General features: G+C 36.5%; 1 protein-coding gene and 1 long non-coding RNA gene across 2 annotated transcripts in view; one reads left to right on the top strand and one right to left on the bottom strand.

Annotated features, from left to right (window-relative positions):
- LOC126758135 (uncharacterized) overlaps positions 1 to 15,248 on the top strand; it is a 32,212-nt gene extending 16,964 nt beyond the window's left edge. The window contains exon 2 of the long non-coding RNA XR_007666824.1: positions 14,774 to 15,248. This is a non-coding gene — a long non-coding RNA (uncharacterized LOC126758135). The remainder of the gene's footprint in view (positions 1 to 14,773) is intronic.
- LOC126758134 (SET domain-containing protein SmydA-8) lies at positions 10,730 to 20,057 on the bottom strand. The gene is made up of 2 exons (XM_050472205.1): positions 18,878 to 20,057; positions 10,730 to 11,605 (listed from the first exon to the last, which is right to left on the bottom strand). The coding sequence occupies exons 1-2, from the start codon at positions 19,727 to 19,729 to the stop codon at positions 11,159 to 11,161; spliced, it is 1,299 nt and encodes a 432-aa protein (XP_050328162.1). The 5' UTR covers positions 19,730 to 20,057; the 3' UTR covers positions 10,730 to 11,158.
- Between the last annotated feature and the right edge of the window lie 1,004 nt (positions 20,058 to 21,061).

Below are 21,061 nucleotides of genomic sequence, written 5' to 3'. Positions count from 1 at the left end.
GTGATTTTTGATGTTGATATGTTCGGTCAAATTGCGATAAATTTCGATAAATTTCGGCTGGTTTTTGATGAAGTCCCGCACGTAACGTTTCGAAGCTCATTTTCGCGCCGAAAACACAAACATACTGACACTTAAAACGCTATAGCTTTACTTCCATTCAATGAAATGTCATGAAATTCACACTGGACAATCGATATGGATAGCAGTTTTAACACACCAGTCGACATATAGATGGCGTCAACAGGGGGCGCTAGATTTAAAAAGTCCTATTTACTTTAGAAAGCACTTTGTATTATGCTGCTTGTTTTTAGGGTGGGGGAGGATGAGAAAAATGCCTTCCGCATTATCAATAGTATGTGCCGTTTGCAGGCTTTCACATTTCTTAGGGGTGGTGTTCCATATTTTCCCCCCTTTCCCCCTTTTTGATGTCGACCATGGCAAACGAAATAAGGACTACGAATTAAGGGCATGCACCTGGAATGTCCGGTCCCTTAATTGGGAAGGTGCCGCTGCCCAGCTGGTTGATGTCCTCGTAAAAACAAAGGCTGACATCACCGCCGTCCAAGAAATGCGATGGACGGGACAAGGACAGAGACGAGTAGGTCCTTGTGACATTTACTACAGTGGCCATATAAAGGAGCGCAAGTTTGGTGTTGGATTCGTGGTAGGAGAGAGACTCCGTCGGCGAGTACTATCATTCACTGCGGTGAATGAACATCTAGCCACAATCCGCATCAAAGCGAGGTTCTTCAACATATCGCTGATCTGCGCCCACGCCCCGACGGAAGAGAAGGACGATGTGACCAAAGATGTCTTCTATGAGCGCTTAGAGCGCGCTTATGAGGGCTGCCCCCGCCACGATGTCAAAATCGTGCTTGGCGACTTTAACTCCTGGGTGGGCAAAGAAGGTATCTTTGGCACTACGGTCGGTAAATTCAGCCTCCACGACGAAACATCCCCAAATGGGTTGAGGCTGATTGACTTCGCCGGGGCCCGAAATATGGTTATCTGTAGTACTAGATTCCAGCATAAGAAGATTCATCAAGCTACCTGGCTGTCTCCGGATCGAAAAACTACCAACCATCGATCATGTTGTGATAGACGGAAGACACGTCTCCAGTGTTTCAGATGTGCGTGCGCTCCGAGGTCCTAACATCGACTGGGATCACTATCTTGTTGCAGCTAAGATTCGCACCCGCCTCTGTGCAGCAAAAAACGCACGCCACCAAACACAAGGAGGGTTCGACGTCGAGAAGCTGCAAGCATAACAGACAGCCGAACAATTTTCTACTCGGCTTGCACTCCTGCTCTCTGAGAGCACTCGTCAACAACTCGGTATAAGTGAACTGTGGGACGGCATTTCAAACTGCAACCGAAACCATTGGTTTTCGGAAAGTGCAAAAGAACAGCTGGTACGACGAGGAGTGCCGTGTCGCAGCGGAGAGAAAACAGGCTGCCTACCTCGCAACGTTACGATCGACCACTACACGTGCGGGATGGATAGATATCGAGAGTTGAAGAGGGAAGCGAGACGCATTTGTAGACAGAAGAAGAAAGAGGCCGAAATGCGTGAGTACGAAGAGCTTGATAAGCTGGCCGACAGGGGTAATGCTCGAAAATTCTACGAAAAAATGCGGTGGCTTACAGAAGGTTTCAAGACCGGAGCATACTCTTGTAGAACCCCCAAAGGTGATCTAGTCACTGATGCCCAGAGCATACTTAAATTATGGAGGGAACACTTCTCCAGCCTGCTGAATGGCAGTGAACGCACAACACCAGGAGAAGGAGAACCCGATTCCCCAATTGATGACGATGAAGCAGACGTTCCATTGCCCGACCATGAAGAAGTTCGAATAGCAATTGCCCGCCTCAAGAACAACAAAGCGGCAGGGGCCGACGGATTGCCGGCCGAGCTATTCAAACACGGCGGCGAAGAACTGATAAGGAGCATGCATCAGCTTCTTTATAAAATATGGTCGGACGAAAGCATGCCCAACGATTGGAATTTAAGTGTGCTATGCCCAATCCATAAGAAAGGTGACCCCACAATCTGCGCCAACTACCGTGGGATTAGTCTCCTCAAAATCGCATATAAGGTTCTATCGAGCGTATTGTGTGAAAGATTAAAGCCCACCGTCAACAAACTGATTGGACCTTATCAGTGTGGCTTCAGACCTGGAAAAAGATCAACCGACCAGATATTCACCATGCGCCAAATCTTGGAAAAGACCCGTGAAAGAAGAATCGACACACACCACCTCTTCGTCGATTTCAAAGCTGCTTTCGACAGCACGAAAAGGAGCTGCTTTTATGCCGCGATGTCTGAATTTGGTATCCCCGCAAAACTGATACGGCTGTGTAAGCTGACGTTGAGCAACACCAAAAGCTCCGTCAGGGTCAGGAAGGACCTCTTCGAGTCGCTCGATACCAAATTAGGTTTCAAACAAGGCGATTCCCTATCGTATGACTTTTTCAACCTGCTTCTGGAGAAGATAGTTCGAGCTGCAGAACTTAATAGAGAAGGTACCATCTTTTATAAGAGTGTACAGCTGCTGGCGTATGCCGATGATATTGATATCATCGGCCTTAACACCCGCGCCGTTAGTTCTGCTTTCTCCAGACTGGACAAGGAAGCAAAACAAATGGGTCTGGCAGTGAACGAGGGCAAAACGAAATATCTCCTGTCATCAAACAAACAGTCGTCGCACTCGCGACTTGGAACTCACGTCACTGTTGACAGTCATAACTTTGAAGTCGTAGATAATTTCGTCTACCTTGGAACCAGCGTAAACACCACCAACAACGTCAGCCTAGAAATCCAACGCAGGATAACTCTTGCCAACAGGTGCTACTTCGGACTGAGTAGGCAATTGAGAAGTAAAGTCCTCTCTCGACAAACAAAAACCAAACTCTATAAGTCACTCATAATTCCCGTCCTGCTATATGGTGCAGAGGCTTGGATGATGTCAACAACTGATGAGTCGACGTTGCGAGTTTTCGAGAGAAAAGTTCTGCGAAAGATTTATGGTCCTTTGCGCGTTGGCCACGGCGAATATCGCATTCGATGGAACGATAAGCTGTACGAGATATGCGACGACATTGACATAGTTCAGCGAATTAAAAGACAGCGACTACGCTGGCTAGGTCATGTTGTCCGAATGGACGAAAACACTCCAGCTCTGAAAGTATTCGACGCTGTACCCGCCGGGGGAAGCAGAGGAAGAGGAAGACCTCCACTCCGTTGGAAGGACCAGGTGGAGAAGGACCTGGCTACGCTTGGAATCTCCAATTGGCGCCACGTAGCGAAAAAAAGAAACGACTGGCGCGCTGTTGTTAACTCGGCTATAATCGCGTAAGCGGTGTCTACGCCAATTAAGAAGAAGAAGGTGTTCCATATTTCTCGTTTAAAGCCATGTCCATGGTCTCGTTTTTTTACCGCAGAACGTTCCGTACTTCTTCCGTAGAGCAATACATTGCGTGGTCAACCTTAGAAGCTTTTGTTTCTCTAGCGTCGGTTCTCCGATGTTGGCCATCAGCTTGCTAACTTAGAAAATTATTGCAAATGCCTTTTCTGCAGCGTGTTGGATTTGTGCCCAGTGGATAATGTTAAATTCTAGTCTTTCAACCAAGGGTAATTGACAAATTTTTGTATTCTTAGAGTCTCTGTTGTTATCCTCATAATTACTATAATCGGAATATGCTTCTTTGTTAGCAATACAAACTCAATTTTTTCAGTGGCAGATTTAAGGGCGCGCTTCAAGCCACATTTCCTAAAATTATTAAATAAATTAATCGAAAAGCATAATGTTAAGTGAGAATTAAAAACCGGGGATCGTAGCAGTTATAAGGAAATGGGCAAAAAATCAAGTTTAACAATTATTTTTCAATTTATATTTTTTCTTCACAAAAAAAAAGACTTCATTGATGACAGTAATTTTTTGCTCACTAAATAATAGTTATGCGTTGAGATTTACTTAACACTAACGCAATAAGGGTTGAAGAGTAAGATTTCTGTTTTTCCTTTGCGAACTGAAAATAATATTCATCACACAAATATAACTTACGATTCATAGTAATATTTGTCAGGCCTCTCCATACCCCCCATCTTTGCCATATATGTAGCTCCTCTACAGCAATATAAGCCAACTGATGCCGCCCTTACTCTCTCTTTAATATTTGGCGTCACTTTATCAACAGCTTGTAAACGTGACCCCCGAAAGATGGGAGAGGCACGTCAGGGATATTATACCTCCTAGTGAAACCATTTCAGTTTTACTTGGGTTGACGGGTAAGCCGCTTTTATTTGACCAGTTGGATACAACGATTTAGGTATTTTCCTTTAAACCTAAGCACAAGAAGGAGATTATCACCCTGCTGCCTCGCTGCTCAAGTTCTTTAAGTTGGTCGTTGACTAACATGACAAAAAGCAGTGAAAAAAGTACGACACACTGTGTCATGTCCCTATTAACATTTCAGAATGTTTTTGCAGTCGCCACTCCATTACGGCTATTCTGTCTCAAATAAGACTATATATGAGACGCAAGAGATTCGATTCCACCTCAGAGTTTTACAGGGCTTTAGCCTCTGCCTCCGACCGCATATTGTTGAAAGCCCCCTTTATGTCGACCGTCCAATCATCACTGAAGTCCCTTCTACGGGATTTGTTGAAGAGTCTTCTGTTCGAAGATCTGATCACCGTTAGCCCCGATGCCCACAAAGTTGGTTTTATAGTGTTGCTCATTGACTGTAATCGTGACCGACCATAATGCCTTCATTTTTGAAGAATTCCAATGATTCTACACAGCACACCAAACAGTTACTTTTTGATGATGTAATGGCGTCTTAATAATGGCTTTAGGATTATCGTCACTCCAAATGCGACATTTTTCTTTATTGACATACCGATTGAACCAAGTGTGAGGCCCACGAAATACTCTTGTCAAAATCAGAATTGATGGCCATCTCTATTTGAGCCCATTCACCGAAGGTGCGACATGCTTCGGTGTCTGTTCAGTTACAATTATTATACAAGTTGAATTTTTTAACCCTGCAAACCAAGATTCTTCCGCAAAGTCTCACCAGATTTAATTATATAAATAGTTACTAGAAGAAATGTGTGCTGCTAATGTCAATGTTACTAATAGTCTGAATGAGAATATCACACTCAAATCCATATAATGTAGTAACAATTTCCAGTGTAATAATCTTTTACCCTAACTTGAAAGAAAATTCATATTTTCTAATTATTTTCATTTTTATTAAGACATAAATATATTTTACACATTAAAATTTGCTTCTTTCATCCAACAAATGCTGTACTGAAAAATAAACGCTTTCTATACTTGCCCGAGCACCCATGTGTTTATCTATCTGTGGGTGTGTTGAGTCATTAAACGCAGGCGAAGAAAACAAAAGACAATCGAAATTAAACAATTTATTGTAATTTTGCATAAAATGTAAAGCTAAATATTCTCTTAAATATATGGACTCGAAATTAACCCAGTTTATTATCGTTGCAAGCAAGTCAAATGTCTAGAAAAGCGAAAATTTATATTGCAACAAGCCATTAGCAGCCAAACCAAACGAAAGCAAATTTTCATACTATGAAAAGAGGCTCTTTGTACATGGTACAAGTATCTCATATTTAAATTTGTTTAATTATTTGGCGCGCAAATGGACTAAACCGCTGGCAGGCTGGGAGCAGATGTCGCGGTGGCGGTCGGCTACTGAAAAAGTAATATTATTTTGAAAATAAACAGAAAAAATTTAACAAAATCTTTGTAAAAGCTGTGAGAGAGCGTTTGGCAAATGGATATGAATGGACACATGTGTTATATGTCGCTATTTCTTTGTTTTTGCTGTCATGTTTGTTTAGCAAATAACACGGCATATTGTCAGCACACTTTCGGTACGACAAATTGGCGTTAAGACAAGAACATGGAAAAATAATAATTGTGCACAAAAACTGAGAACATAAAGGGAAAAATGAGCTATGAGTTCAATAGAACACAAAAAAATCACGCAAAACTGGTAAACAGTGTATAAGGTTTAGGAATCATTATACATAATCTATAGCATTAATTTATAATTTTTAAAAACAATGAATTAAACAGTTAATGCCAAAATTATATAGTTTCCTTATCACTAAATTATAAACACTTTAGCCTATTGAGATAGTGAGTAAATTCCTACCTATAGTTAATACAAGAAGAAGAGCATTAATATGTTATATACATAGATGACAGTCGAGCGAAAATTGTAATTGTAAGCCAGTTGCGCCCTTTCTTAAAAAAATTTCTTCCTCAAGTTTCCGGTTTATTATTTAACAAAGCTGATGCTGAGACAATACACTGATTACAGCGATATTTTAATTTCTCGATACCCATTTTTTTAAAGTCTTTTGTCCTCTACTTCAAAATAATCTCCAGTTTCTGCGAATATTTTTACACTGTTGCCCGCATGTTGCTGTTGGGAGCAAACAAGTCGCTGTGTACTAGATCCAGGGATTATGGTGAGCTTGGAAGCAATCCGGAGCTCAATTCAAACAAATTTTCGATCACTTACATTTATTTTGACAAGGTTTTGATGAAACAGCGCTTTCTTTTTCTTTAAATATGGCCGTTATCTCTCCATTCCGAAATATATTTCAGTCTCGGCGACTAACTCTAATTAATTAGATTAATTTTGAGCTCTGAGGACAGAAAAAGTTAATGTAAATCAGGTAATCAGATCATGGTGAACTTCGAAGCAATCCGGATAATTTTCCGATCGTTTCCCTTCATTTGTGTCAAGGTGAGATCTCTTTATGAAAAAGTGCATTATTCTTCTCCAAAAGGAGCGGGTTTTCATCAGTTTCAATAAAGACTTGAAGCTATACCCCCGCGTCGGCGGTCAACTTTACATTGTTGCCAATTTTCTTTCCAGCGAGCTTAATGTTGAGATCTAAGAATTCATTCTTAAAATGGTCAATAATACTAAATGTAATAAATGATGGTGGTTTTCCCTTATCGAGATAGTTAGCCTTCATCAATCAATGCACATTCAAAAAATATAACCGCTATAACTCTATCAGATCAAATGACTATCGGTTGAATTTCGAAGTAAAATGGTGGATTCATATTTCATTCATATCGGCAAACTTTGAATTTAATACAGTTGAACAGTTCTACTACTGTGGGAAAAGAATAGTTCTTGGATGATATGACTGTCAGTGATATCTGTACCAAATGTCAGTATAGTTCAGTATACGCTCCTTTTTCTGGAGTACATATAAAAAGTGCATTAGGCGATTTTTACGATGAGTGAAATTATTAAACAAAGTAGTTCCATTAAATGTTGTGTGCGGAATCAAATTTCTGGTGCCGAAACGTTCAGCATGTTGGAAAAAGCCTTTGGTGATAATTGTTTGTCGCGAGCAAGTGTTTTTGATTGGTACAAATTATTCACGTCCAGGACGAGCCAACGAAAAGTGAAACCTCGATTGGTTCCAAAATCACTAAACGAAACGACGAAAAACTGCGTCTCGATGAGTCTTGAGCCACGGTCTCGAGAATTGCAAAAAATCGTGGGCATAAGCGTATTGGTGGCAAGGGGGATTAGTTTGAGGGAAACGACATAGATTTCAAAGCTGCTTTTGACAGCACGAAAAGCCGCCTTTATGTCGAGACGTCTGAATTTGGTATTCCCACAAAAATAAGCTGTATAAACCAAAAGATCCGTCAGGATCTGGAAGGACCTTGCCGAGACGTTTGATAAAAACGAGTTTTCAGACAAGGCAACTCACTATCGTGCGACTTCTTCAATCTACTGGTGGAAAAAATAGTTCGAGCTGCAGAACTCTGCTAGTACAATCTTCTATACGAGTGAACAGATGCTGGCCTACGCCGATGATATTGACTTTGAAGTTGTAGATAGTTTCGTATATTTGGGAACCAGCGTAAACACCACCAACAATGTCAGCCTCGAAATCCAACGCAGGATAACTCTTGCCAACAGACGCTACTTCGGACTAAGTAGGTAATTGAGAAGTAAAGTTCTCTCTCGACGGACAAAAACAAAACTCTATAAGCCACTTATTATTCCCGTCCTGCTATATGGTGCAGAGGCATGGACGATGGCAACATCTGATGAGTCGACGTTGCGAGTTTTCAAGAGAAAAGTTCTAGGAAAGATTTATTGTCCTTTGCGTATTGGCCACGGCGAATATTGCGTGCGATGGAACGATGAGCAGAGGAAGAGGAAGACTGGCTTCGCTTGGAATCTTCAATTGGCACAACCTTGCGAAAAGAAGAAACGACTGGTGCGCTGTTGTTAACTCGGCTATAACCGCGTAAGCGGTTTCTACGCAAGTAAAGAAGAAGAAGAAATAATTATGATCTTTCCGATCTTTTGTTTTGAACTATGATAGGTGAGCATAGTTATTAAACGTCTTTGGCTGATTTATGAGTTAGAGGCATTCAACTTTTAGAATAGGCTAGATTTTTCAAAGATCTGAACGACACGTGCACATTTTTTGCAAGTCATATCCTTGATTAATGTATCTAAAATTTGAATTACTTAATTAATATTGGGCACAATATTTTGGCAAGTAAAGTATTAATGTAAAACACAAACAAAATCGAGCAGACAAAACAAAAATGTAATTTGAAAACGACATATAAATGCAGATAATGCAACGCTGAGTGCTGAATAGCTCATTTGTAATAGCCACACATTTCGAAACTGAGAAAATATTCAAATAAATAATTAATGTAAATAAGTTGTAACTTAACATATATTAGCCACATAATTAGCTTAGCATTGTAATTTAGCGCAAAAAGTATTCATATTCAAAATTATTTGGCAACAAAATAAATTTACTATAATTTCAAAATTTAATTGAAAGATGCAGAAGCTTATATACATACATATTATACAACCTAAGTGAAATTGAAAATAAAGCGTGCAAAGAAACATAGTGATATAACTAATTTAAAGTTGTATTAATATATAAATAGTTTGTGTTCTACATACCTAAATTATAACATAAATAGATGAAGTGAGGCATCTGCATTAAGGTGCTTAATTTTTGGGCGATCTTTTTTTACCAGAGCTACTTTGAAAGCTGATACTTTAAAGAGTGTATGCCTTATAAAAAAATTGAATTAATGAGCTAATTATAACAGCATAATTTTTTGTTTCCTATAAAGTAAAATCGTGACACAGAGAAGCATCTTAATCTATCTACAAATTATTATGCTTAGTAAAATGTCGCGTATACGCCCACGCGCCTTCAGAAACAAAACAAACAGATTGGCCGGCATGCATACTTGCATACATATAAATATATACATTTGTTGGTATACACATATTTGCTTTTGCCCATTAATTATGGTGACAACTGTAACGCTTGAATTCTTCTGCGAGAAGGATTAAAAGCACTCACATACATGCATATACATTGCATTTGCTGCTATGCCATCTAGAATGACTAGGCCATTGGACTAAATGGGTGAATAACTTGGAAATTATGTGAGATTAAAAATTGATCGGGGAGGATTAGTTGCTAAGCGGGAATTTATGTGGGAAAAGTGAACGAAAAGGAACTTCAAAAAGAATGCGAAATATTTGGAGACAAATTGTTTGAAATGTTTTGCAACAGTTGTTAAAAATGGCTTTTTCGCATAAATAAAATATTTATGGAATTTTTAAAAATTACTAAAAAAGTGTTTACGAAAATTTTAAAATACGTAATTAAAGAAATTTTAAAAAATATTAAAAAATTAATAATGAAATTAAAAAAAATTTAAAAATTAAAAAAATAAATAATCAAATTAAAAAAATTTAAAATTAATTTTTAAGAATTAAAAATGTTAAAAAAATAATTTAAATGGTAACAAAAAATTAATAAAATAGTTACCATTTATATACATATAAAATATTAAAAAATAAAATAATTATTATTAAAAAAAAATAATAATAAAATTAAAAAAAATAAATTTAAAATTTAAGAAATTTAAATGATAATAAAAAATTAAAAGAACTTTAAACGTTGATATATATAACTTTTGAAATTAAAAATAATTATTAATTAAAAAAAATTAAGAATAAAATTGAAAATAGTTTTTAAGAAGAAATCTTAAAAAAAACGGTAAAAAAATTGACGAAATTGTAAACGTTTATATATATATATACAATTTTAAGATTAGGAACAAAGTGTTACTAATGAAAGAAATTAATAATTAAATTAAAAAAATACAAATTAATTTTTAAAAATTAAAATAATTAAAAAATAAACTTAAATGGTTATAAAAATTAATAGAATTTTAAACGTATATATGTATTTAATTTATACAATTTAAAATATTCCAAAGATTTGATAATTAAAATGTTAATAATAAAATTTAAAAAAATTAAAAATTAAGTTTAAATAGTAATAAAAAATTTAAACGTTACGTATACAATATGAAGAATTAAAAAAATATTAATTAAAAGGATTAATAATTAAATTTAAAAATTAAAAATAATTCAAACTAAAAGTATTTAAAAAAATCTGTACAACTTTTAAAAGTAAAAAAATATTAATTTAAAAAGTTAATAATCAAATTTAAAAAATTAAAAATAGTTATTAAAAATTACAAAATTTAAAAAAATTTAAATGGCAATAAAAAATTTATAGAATTTGAAACGTTTGTATAGAGGCAAGTGTACTATATCTTAAAAATATTTTACTAAGAAAATTATTCAAACATTTTTTTATAGTTTTAAGTACTTTTATTTTCATACACATAAATAATACACAATACAAAGTACTCGTACCACTATTTACAATGAATATTCGAGGCACAATTAATTGTACGTTTTTTTGTTGTTTTTGTAATGTTATTTGGTTGCACAAAAAGTGTTTTCTTAAGAGTTCAGTGTCAGTGTGTCTTTGCAGCATAAAGTAAATTTTCTACTAAATTTTTTAACAAAAAATACATAAACATTTTCTTACATCTTATAAATACGCTAACAGCACTTTTGTGTTTTTGTTTAATTTTTTTCAAAATTAACTTATATATAAACATGTTTTGCAGCTAATTTTAAACATATGTAGCTGTGATTTCCGTTAGTTTTTACATATACATACTTCCTCCATCAATATAAAATTTTCTTCCTTTGCTTTTTCAACGCTCGCTTACTTTACCTCCTTCGCCTTCTCGGCCTCCAAATAGCTACGCATCACGCAATCACCCAGCCCCAGCTTGTCCATAATCTCCAGTATATCCTCACAGAATTTCGCCTTTGCCGCTGCCTCTTCATCCTCGCAATCCTCTCGACTCTTCGACAGACGCGCTATTACTTGCAATTTAGCATCGATTACAACATAATTGCTGTCCGGTATGAAGCCGGAGCTTTTGTCTCTCAAATACAGCACCACCGATTTGAGTGACTTCGAGTTGAATTTCGAACTAATCGCGCCTGAAGCGAAGTCTTGTGCCTTTATCATTTGCGCATGCGTCGATTTTTGTTTGCAAACCAAGCAGTTCCAGTTGGGATGCGGCAGACCGGTGGTCTCGGGTACGGCAAGACCTGTACAGTTCGTATCGCGACAGTAGAGTGCGGAAATGAAGGCGCCTTTTTCCTTTGTTGAGGAGAAGGTGAAAAGAGAGTTTGAGGATATGATTACTATTTGAAGAAAATGTGAAAATTTCTGTAAAAATCTACGCACAGAACTCACACGCACTCAAATAGGTTACTCATATCAAGCGTAAATTGCAAAATGCGTTCAGCCTGCTTTGTTTAACTTCGGGAAATATTTATTTCCAAGAAACAAGAATGAAAATCTGACATAGAAATATAAATTCTATTTTAGTAAAATTTTCAAAGTATACATATATATATCTGCATTTCCTCAGCACAAGAGAAAATTATAAAAATACATCCGCTTTACTATAACCCATAAATATTAAAGTTAATGCTTAGTCTGCTTAGGCTTTTGCTGCCTGAAGATATACTCATATTTATACTATAATACATATATCCCCTCTTCAATTTTTCATGTTGTTCTTTCTTGAACGGATATTCTGCCATCTGTATTTGAACTCATAACTATACATAAATAGAAGAAAAATTTAAAAAATAATTGCTTCCATAATAAACAAAAACAATTTATAAGAATTTTTAATATAACCTATGCCAACCAAAGCACATAACTTAACCTTCGCCTCTGATCCGATATTATTTAAAGCTTCCTGTCTATTCTTCAAAGTGAAAAAAAGAAATGCTGCGAAGCGATACAAAAAAATTAAAAATAATTTAAGAGAGCAGAATAATTAAAAGAACACTATTGCATCATTATTCTTATATTTTATTTAAAAAGTTACTTGAAATTTATCTGTCTTTAACAGCGTTTTAGTTGTGTATATAACATAGGAATGGAAAGGTCGGCTTTAATCGAAATTCCAAAAAATATACCATACTTAAGGCATCTCAAGTTCACTTCAATCGATTCAAGACTCAAAATCAGTAAGAGTTAGAAGGATAAAATCATAGCCTGACTTCTACAGTTTTCTTATTGTAAAAATACCTTGAGTTAAAAATTCATTAAAAAAATTATATTTGGAGATGGTGTTGACACCGCGAAATTCTATCTAGTTTTCTTTTTACCGTATGTATACAAAATCAAAGAAAAGCAATAATGATCAGACAAGCACCTCCTGAAACCTTCATATAATGCATAATATCATATTGATAAAACATTTTTTTCTCCTAAAAGGTCAATTGAAAAGCTCTGGGCGCTAGAAGAGTTAGATGATAGAAAATTAAAGTGATATGATTTTTAGTTAGCCCTAACCTTCAAAAGACGTGTGTATAAATTCGACAACATTTTGAGTGAAGCCACTTTTGTTATTGTAAAAACATGGACGCCCAAAGAAGCTGTTACCGACGAAAACGTCAGAAAACTCACAAGATAAGTTTGAATGACTGTAAAGTGAAGTTGTTCATGATAGCAGGCACTCTAAAGATATCAACTGAATGTGTTCAACGTGCACAGTGGGTGCCGCGCCAGCTCACTTTAGACCAAAATCAAGACGAGTTGATGATTCCTAGCAGTGTTTGAAGATGTTCAAGCTTAATAAAACAGACTTTTGCATCGATATGTGACAAGGCTTGAAACAAGGCTCCAAAATTTCACTATGAAGTCTGACTGCTAGTCATCCGAGTGGACTGAACACAATGAACCGGTCCTAAGGATGGGTGTTATGGGATGCGCATGGTAATTTTTATTGACTAAAAGGACCATCAACAGCGTCTATTACATAGCATTGTTGGACCGTCTGAAGGACGATATCGCCGAAAAGCGGCCACAATTAAAGAAAAGGTAGTGCTTTCTCACCCAGACAATGGTCCGTGTCACAAATGAGTAAAAGCGATGGCAAAAATCTATGAATTTCGAAATTCTTCCACATCTACCGTATTCTTCAGATCTGACCCACAGCGATAATTTTCTGATCCCATACCTCAAAAATATGGGAAGCAATTTTCGTAAAATGAAAAGATGATTGCCGAAACTGAGTCCTATTTTAAAGCAAAGGACAAATCATAATGCAGAAATAGCATCGAATATTTGAAGGATCACAGTAATCATTGAAAGTAACTATAGTAGAGATGCTTGAGAATGTGGCTCAGAAGGGTATATTTTGAAGACTATAGTAAATATTTGTAATATGTAAAATTGTTGTTTTTTTCAGTACGGATTAATCAGATCATATGATATTGGGTTTGTGGTTGCCGTGTGCTGTAGATCCCTCTAAATTAGGTGCACTCAATAGTCGGTCAGAGAATTAAAATTGGATACAATGCTTTTTAAAAATAAAAAGATCGCGAAATATAATCTAACTCGAACGTCGAACAGAGCATTCTCAAAAGGTCCAACAAATTTAAATTTAAATACTCTCTGGAGAATAATAATATATTTTAATATTAAGTCTGTAAGGCTAAAGCTTCTTAACGGTCTGTTACGCGCTTCAAGTTGACCACCAATTAGCGGTTGCAGAAGGGTATCTTTTTACAAAGATTAAAAGTATTTTATCGAATATTACAAATGTTATGAAATGACGGAACTGTACAAGTATATCGTTTGTGCAAACTTAAATTGCCGATATCTCAAATTAATGGCATTTGACTTGATTTTATTTAACGAATAGAGCGAGGGGCAGTCTTGAGAATATTCCAAATAAATAAATATAATACAATAAACATTATAAAGTTAAAATTAACCTATCTGCTGAGAAGAGATCAATTTTAAACTTTCGATATTGGCCAGAAAACTGGTTCGCACTTAACTGCGTTAGTACGTACAAATACACCGAAACGATATCTAGTTAGTATTAAGGTAAATCCAGGATACATATGACAAACACCGTTTAAAACCTTAAACTTAAGGAGGAAAAAATTAAATTTAAGGAGGAAAATGTTTAGTTTTTTACATAGCAAGTGAGATAAAAATCAGTTACTTATGCATTATTAGCTACCGATAGTCCAAACCAATGTAGAAACAAGAAACCACAATACTGGATATTTTTAAGTTGCTTATACATTTCAGCAAAATGATTTCGGATAGAAACAAAAGAAAAACATGAAAAATTTATGCTATATCAGTACTACACTCAATTAGTTCCGCAATAAATTATCTTTCACTTAACGTACTTCTAACGAACTAGAAAATATGCCTTCTTGTAATTAGCCGAAAACTGTTCATGATTCTAGAAACAACGAAATAAACAAATGTTTTATGTTTCCTATTTAGATTTCAAAGCAATTCTCTCGTCACTGGAATTCCACAGAATTTGCCAACGAAATAATGAAAGAGATCTTCCGGGCAGCCGCCACTTAGTACTACTTAGCGAACGCCGATTGCCTGCGTGTGTTCCAAGTTCAAGAACAACAACATTAGGTCGAAAGTGATCGCACAACACGTCAGTCAATTTGACATGTATACGTCCAACAAGACGCCCCACAGCAGCCACTTGCTCGATTGTGTTTTTGTTTTGGCCGCCTTTTCCACACAATTAAATATTTTGTTTTCAGAAGTACATTCGGTATTTTTTTATTTCTATTTGAATTTTGCTTTTCACTTCGACCATACACACATTTAACGTACCGCTCGCTCAAGTTCTGAGCGTTTATTTTTATAAGAAAATATGATTGCTAATTAAATTAGCACCTTATTGCCGCAAGGCAGGCGAAAGCAAAAACGAAAATAAATAAGAAAATTTGTAGAATATACTAGTCTAACAATTTTCCTCCACTAAGCAGTCGTAGAAAAATAGTATGGCAAGTATTTATGTGTGTGGCTATTATTTATTGGAATTTCCTCAGAAAATCATATTTTGATCGAACTTCTTTGGCGTTGATTTCTTCAAATTTTGCACCCGACCAAGTGATTTTCCTGATAAAATAGAGTTTTTTAAAAAATAAATACTTACGAGATCAGTCCGATAAGTTCTTAACTCTAAGGTTTTGTATTTCAAATGGGATTGAGACGGTTGGATTCCAGCTTTTTAAAAGTAAATGGCACAGTAAAATCACAAAGTGCTTAAAAACCTTTATGGTGCCGTTTCTTCTTTGTTAACTATCATCAAAAATTGGTTTAACGAGATATAAAATGGTCTGACGATATTTTTTGATAAAAAATGCCATGAAAACGGCTACCCCGAGGGCAAAGCAATAATAGCGAACTCGTTTAGATTGTAAGACCGTGACATAGCATGAGTTCCATGTTTATTTATTCCAAACAATTGTTCGGAGTGATCCCCTGGTTCACAACAAAGGCCAAGAGACAGTAAAAATAGGGGACTTCAATCGGTTTACGATAAGGACTAACCTATCGGTCAAAAACATGTTGAGGATCGTATTGGGGGATCCACAAGGTATGATCTACGTAAACTACTTGGAGAAGGACAAAACCGTCACAGACCTACTGCCGTGCCGAATTATGGGAGTTATTTTACCCTGAATTTCGTATTATCGTAGCCAAAAAGGCTTACTTTGCAGGTAAATAAGTTGGAGCACGGCATGGAGTCAAGTGTGTCGGGATAAAAGAAGTCTTTGAGGAGAATTTATCATCATTTACAATTTTTGTCGATATATTTTCTGGCCCACGTACTAATCGGATCGCCATTGTGTATATAAGTATGTATATTTTCTAATAAATATTTTTTTTCTTTTTACTTTCGCACGCATCCAGACTCTCCAAGGCGCACTAATAATTTATTTAAATGCTACAACAATACTTTAGGCATTTTTGAACAGAACGAATCGTTTTGTATTCAAAATATATACCTATTTAAATGCCTTCGCCTAAATCGTTAAAAGTCTAAGTGACTGCTAAAAATCTAAATAAATTTATTTTATAGTCAACGGCTTAATCGCAGGGCGTTTTCGAAGCATCCCCTTGGAAAATAATATTTCAAAACAAATATTGAAAAAGTTACGCGTTTATAATTTCAGAAATAGGCAATACATGTATATAGGTAGCAGATATTTTGAAAATATTTAAGCGAATTTATTTATTTCTGAGCGCCTTAGCGCGCTATTTTTGTCACATATTTCATGATTAGCGATTTATTTATGAATATATTTACGTTTTTGTTGTTAATTAGTAGACTATTTCAATAAATTGTTGTCATTAATTTTTGAAAAAAAGATTTGAACTGCGAATAGTAATTCTCATTATTTTTTTGGAATTTGAGGTGAATTCTTAAGTAAATGGCGGCGTAGGATCTTTGAATATTCAAATCCACTAAATAGTATAAAATATTTGCCCATTGGCAAGAAAGAGTCATTAAGAACTCAGACATGGTCAAGGCTGAAAGTGGCAGCCTGCTCAGTTAAGGAATGCCTAGTATCTTAATTAACTGTATCTGCTTTTTATTAAATCTTATGTATAGTATATAGGAGCCAGCTGCAACCGCTGAGGTTCGCCGATGAGCCCGAAAGCAAACTCACTTCTGTCACATTATCACCGAGCTAGATCCCAGTCTATTATACTTTATCCTCTTGCCTTTTGCTGTTTGATTTGGCGAACGCTGAGCGACCTCCAGTACATCTGCTATCGCAATGTCAGTTAAGCCTGAAGTGATTCGCATGAGATCTGAGGTAAAATGAAAGCGTGCCACCAATTAAAAGGATTCTCAGCAAACACTGTCCCATAGAAAGATATTCATACAGTGAGTTACTGACGAAGTTGTTTTGTAGGAGAAGAGATAGAAGAATAATTTGAGTAATTCATTCTTGATTATTAAACCATATTGGACCTAATACCTAGAACTATTCGGGCGTAACTATCACCTCAGCAGATTTGCGATGGGTTTAAGATGCTTTGTGGGGGCTTTAACTTTATCTTTAACAGTTTCTTATACCACAGAAAACTTCTCTGCTTTCCATGAAAATGTTGCACAAGTGTTTTGTGGACTCTACTTCAGCACAAAATCAAATATTTGAGTGCCACAAAGCTTTCAGTGAAGTCATCCAAAACTTGTGCCAGCGAGTCGTCTATCTACCGCTGTTAATAACAACAAAAAGTTAAAGAAACAGTTCTTGAAAATTGTCGTGTTGGATACAGAGAGATAGAAGCGGATCTCAGCATCTCAAATTGATCAACTAGACTCATATCAAAAAACTTGAATATTTTGCAAAAAGGACGTCAACGTAGCCGCATCATTATTGATGACAAGACGGGTCTTGGGAATCTGACGCCGAAACTGTCTAATAAACTAACGAGTGGCACTCTACAAATGAGTCGAAATCGAAGAAAAAGAAAAATTGCTGAAGGCTTTTAAGGCGCTGAAGGACATCCCAGTCGAGGCTTATAAGAAGTGTGTGGAAAATTAGAATAATCAGCAAGCTTGTATTGACTCAGGGGCTTATTTCAAAGGTAAAAGTAAAGACTTGTATTGAAATATATTTTTTTTTTTGGTCAGTTCGGGTTAAATTAGATTTGAAATAGCAACGAGTAGAAAATTCTTTATCTTGTTGTATTAAGCAGCAGGTTAAATTTGCCGAGCTTTGGCCAATCTCCAAAACATCTGTGACAGCAATTTCATTTAGGCATGAGGTTAATGGAAATAAGGGCCATAGTTGTAAAGGTCCTATATCTGGATCTGATATGGAGATATATTTCTACTACTCCAAACATTCTTTCCTTTGAATTTGTTTAGAAGAAGGGTATATAGACTTTTGGCTATTTTACTTTTGCAAAAGTAAAGGGAAAGCGACTTCGATCTAATACCTTCAATTGCGGCGCGTAAGTTGAGGCGAAATCTATCACGTCAACAGATTTGTGATGGACTCAAGACTTCAATTTATTTGAAAACTATTTCTACTGTTTGGAATCCGACATCAGTAAACTCAGAGTTTCTATAACATCGAAACGAGGAAAGTTAAGAATAACACACAACTTTAAACTCGAGTTTTTGGCGGTATGGGTAATCAAATTCGAAATATAATCAAAATATAATTACAATATATTTGATTGGAGCTGATTGGCTAAAATTAATTATGTTAAAGAAATTTAAAGAAGAAATTTTCTAAAAGACCACATTATTAAAATTAAAAGCCATTCTACAGAAAACTATTTTGAGAAACATCATCTAAAAAATGTACTAAAGCTTCCACGAATATTGTCACACTTATTAATTTTTATCAATTAAAAATCCTATTCACTATTGATTTCGCCACATTTGGTACAATTTTGAACAAAAAAAATCTTTTAGAGAAACACTTTCAGAAATTTTTAAATTACCCAGCGTAGGCAATAACGAAACACATTTTCAAGCATTTAAGTTTCTTTCAAATAACACAACAACACAGAGCACTTTCTCTACAATTTTTATCACACAAGCACACTTACTGTTGGATCGGAGCAACGCGGACACTTGCAGGTGAAACCTTTCTTCATTTTCAAAAACAAATGACGTGCAAGATTGCCCGTAAACAATTTCGTATATGTGGTGGTGATCTCAGTGCCTTCCGGTATATCCACCGAAGCGTGCACCACCATATTTCTGGTCTTCTCCTCGAACGTGTAATATGAATTGGGAATGCAATCGTGATTCATGACAGCGAATAATGGGAATAAAGCGCGATAAAGAAACTCTGCATTATCATTAGAACGATCGGCGGTCTCATCGAAACCATTCGTACGCAATACCGCAACGGTACGATTCATAATCTCGATCACTTTTTTGTCGGTGGGAAATTCGTTGAAACCCTTAGCGGCATTACGCACTTCAGTACGATGATTATTGTCCAAATTTGCTTGCAAACAATAGATGAGATCACGTTGATCCTTGGTCAGATTGATGGCACGTCCGACGCACAGCAAACGTATAAGCAGCGAGTTGGCCACATCCGGTTCGCAAGGTTTCCACGATTTGAAGAGGGTGCAATCGGCTTTGTGTTGTTGCTTTTTGCCACACAGCGAGCAGATGGGCAAACCACAACCCTGGCGACACATGAATTTCGTATCCGGCAACATTTTAAAGCAATTCGAACACGAGTTGAGTGTATCCTCGGCGCGCGCAGAAGGACCGATCAGCAGCGGACTGTCGCGAAAGATCACTTCGCCACGTTTGATGTCGCGTGTGGCGAAAATACCGCGTCCAGCTATTTTCGAAACACCTATCTCCCAAGCAGGATCGGTGTCCTTGAAGGGCGCCAAATGGAGTGTGATTAACTCTGCGGTGCGCTTCGGACAAATCATAATTGTCGTGTGTTATTAAAAAAAAATTATTAAACTGAGAATCCGCAAAATCGTTAGTGGGTGTACACAAGCAAAGAGTTGCAATTAAACTTAATTTTTTATTTCAGTAAAAATTATTTTAAATTTCAAAATTAAATAATCCTTTGTCAATGCACTTGTTTCACTTGTCTTGTTTTTTGTTGTTTTCTTATTTAATTTTTATTTTTGCACACGTCTACCGTTAAATCAAGCATGAGAGCTATCACTTAGCAGATTTTTTAATATTTCGCGCTGCGTAGCCGTTGGCAAACTGTCGCCGTTTTCCAGTTTACAACGCTTTTATTCGAAAATCACAGAATTTTTCAAATAACTGTGTGAAATATGCTTGATCTCAAAATAAATGACGACGCGATCGCCGAGATTCAACCACTACCGCGCCCGATCATGAGCGCTATGCATATACTCACAGAGAGTGAGCGTGAATATGTGAGTGAAATTAACGAAATCTTTTAAAATTTCTTAATTTGAATTTAATTCGATTCAAATTGAGTGCTCGATGCCGTGTAGACCATTGAAAGTGTCTACAAATAGTGTTGGTATTCTTGCGGTTTTAGTTAATTAAGTACTCGGGGAGCGAATAAATTTGGACGTTCATTGAATTCTATGATTTCGGTTGTGGTTTAAAACTATTGAAGTTTACTTACATAGACGAAGTTTATGAAGCATGATTTTATAACTTGCCTAACCTTCAGAATACAAACAACGTGGTGATGGTACCATAAATGAAGACGATAGAGTAACTCCAAGAAAATTTTGTATATAACTTCCATCAGTACCGGGATGTAGAGCAGGTCGCCTCAGAATTGATGCGTCTTGAGTAAGGCGCCCTTCACGGCCATACTGACATCGGCTTTAACGATTTCGATTTCGGTTTGAACCCTGGGCTGGTTGTTGCGACTTTCTGCCCTCTGAGTATGTTCGGGTGACACTCTGCTGAAGTGGCTGGTGGGCTAAAGTCGTCTAAGGTCTCCGTCTGTTTAAAACAATGAACTGAACTCAGACTATATTCAACCATCATCATTTACTTTGTGTGAATCGTGTTGGTCGAGAAGATTCCTTCTATGCGCTGGTCGGCTCTGCAAAGAGTTAAAGTTGGGGCAATTAAAAACGACTACCTTTCGGGGACCGTAGTATAACGCCATTGTGTTGGGAACTATTTAGCTATGAGTTTTTCACATAAATCTAAAAAGAAGAAGACGGTATCGAGAAGTAAATGGAAGTCAGAACCGACACCTAGATCTATATCTGTGAGCGAAGAATCCAGAGTGACGGAACTGGCTAATAGATGCAGTC

Source organism: Bactrocera neohumeralis, chromosome 5 (genome assembly GCF_024586455.1).
Source record: "Bactrocera neohumeralis isolate Rockhampton chromosome 5, APGP_CSIRO_Bneo_wtdbg2-racon-allhic-juicebox.fasta_v2, whole genome shotgun sequence".
Classification (NCBI taxonomy): Eukaryota; Metazoa; Arthropoda; class Insecta; order Diptera; family Tephritidae; genus Bactrocera; species Bactrocera neohumeralis.
This window is presented reverse-complemented; position numbering and strand designations above follow the sequence as displayed.

Bases quoted from the DNA above. Each gene is read 5' to 3' on its own strand.
- LOC126758134 (XM_050472205.1), bottom strand. From the start codon at position 19,729: ATGATTTGTCCGAAGCGCACCGCAGAGTTAATCACACTCCATTTGGCG. The intron at 11,606-18,877 runs GTAAGTGTGCTT...TCCTCAACAAAG, and splicing joins CGCGTTGCTCCGATCCAACA to GAAAAAGGCGCCTTCATTTC.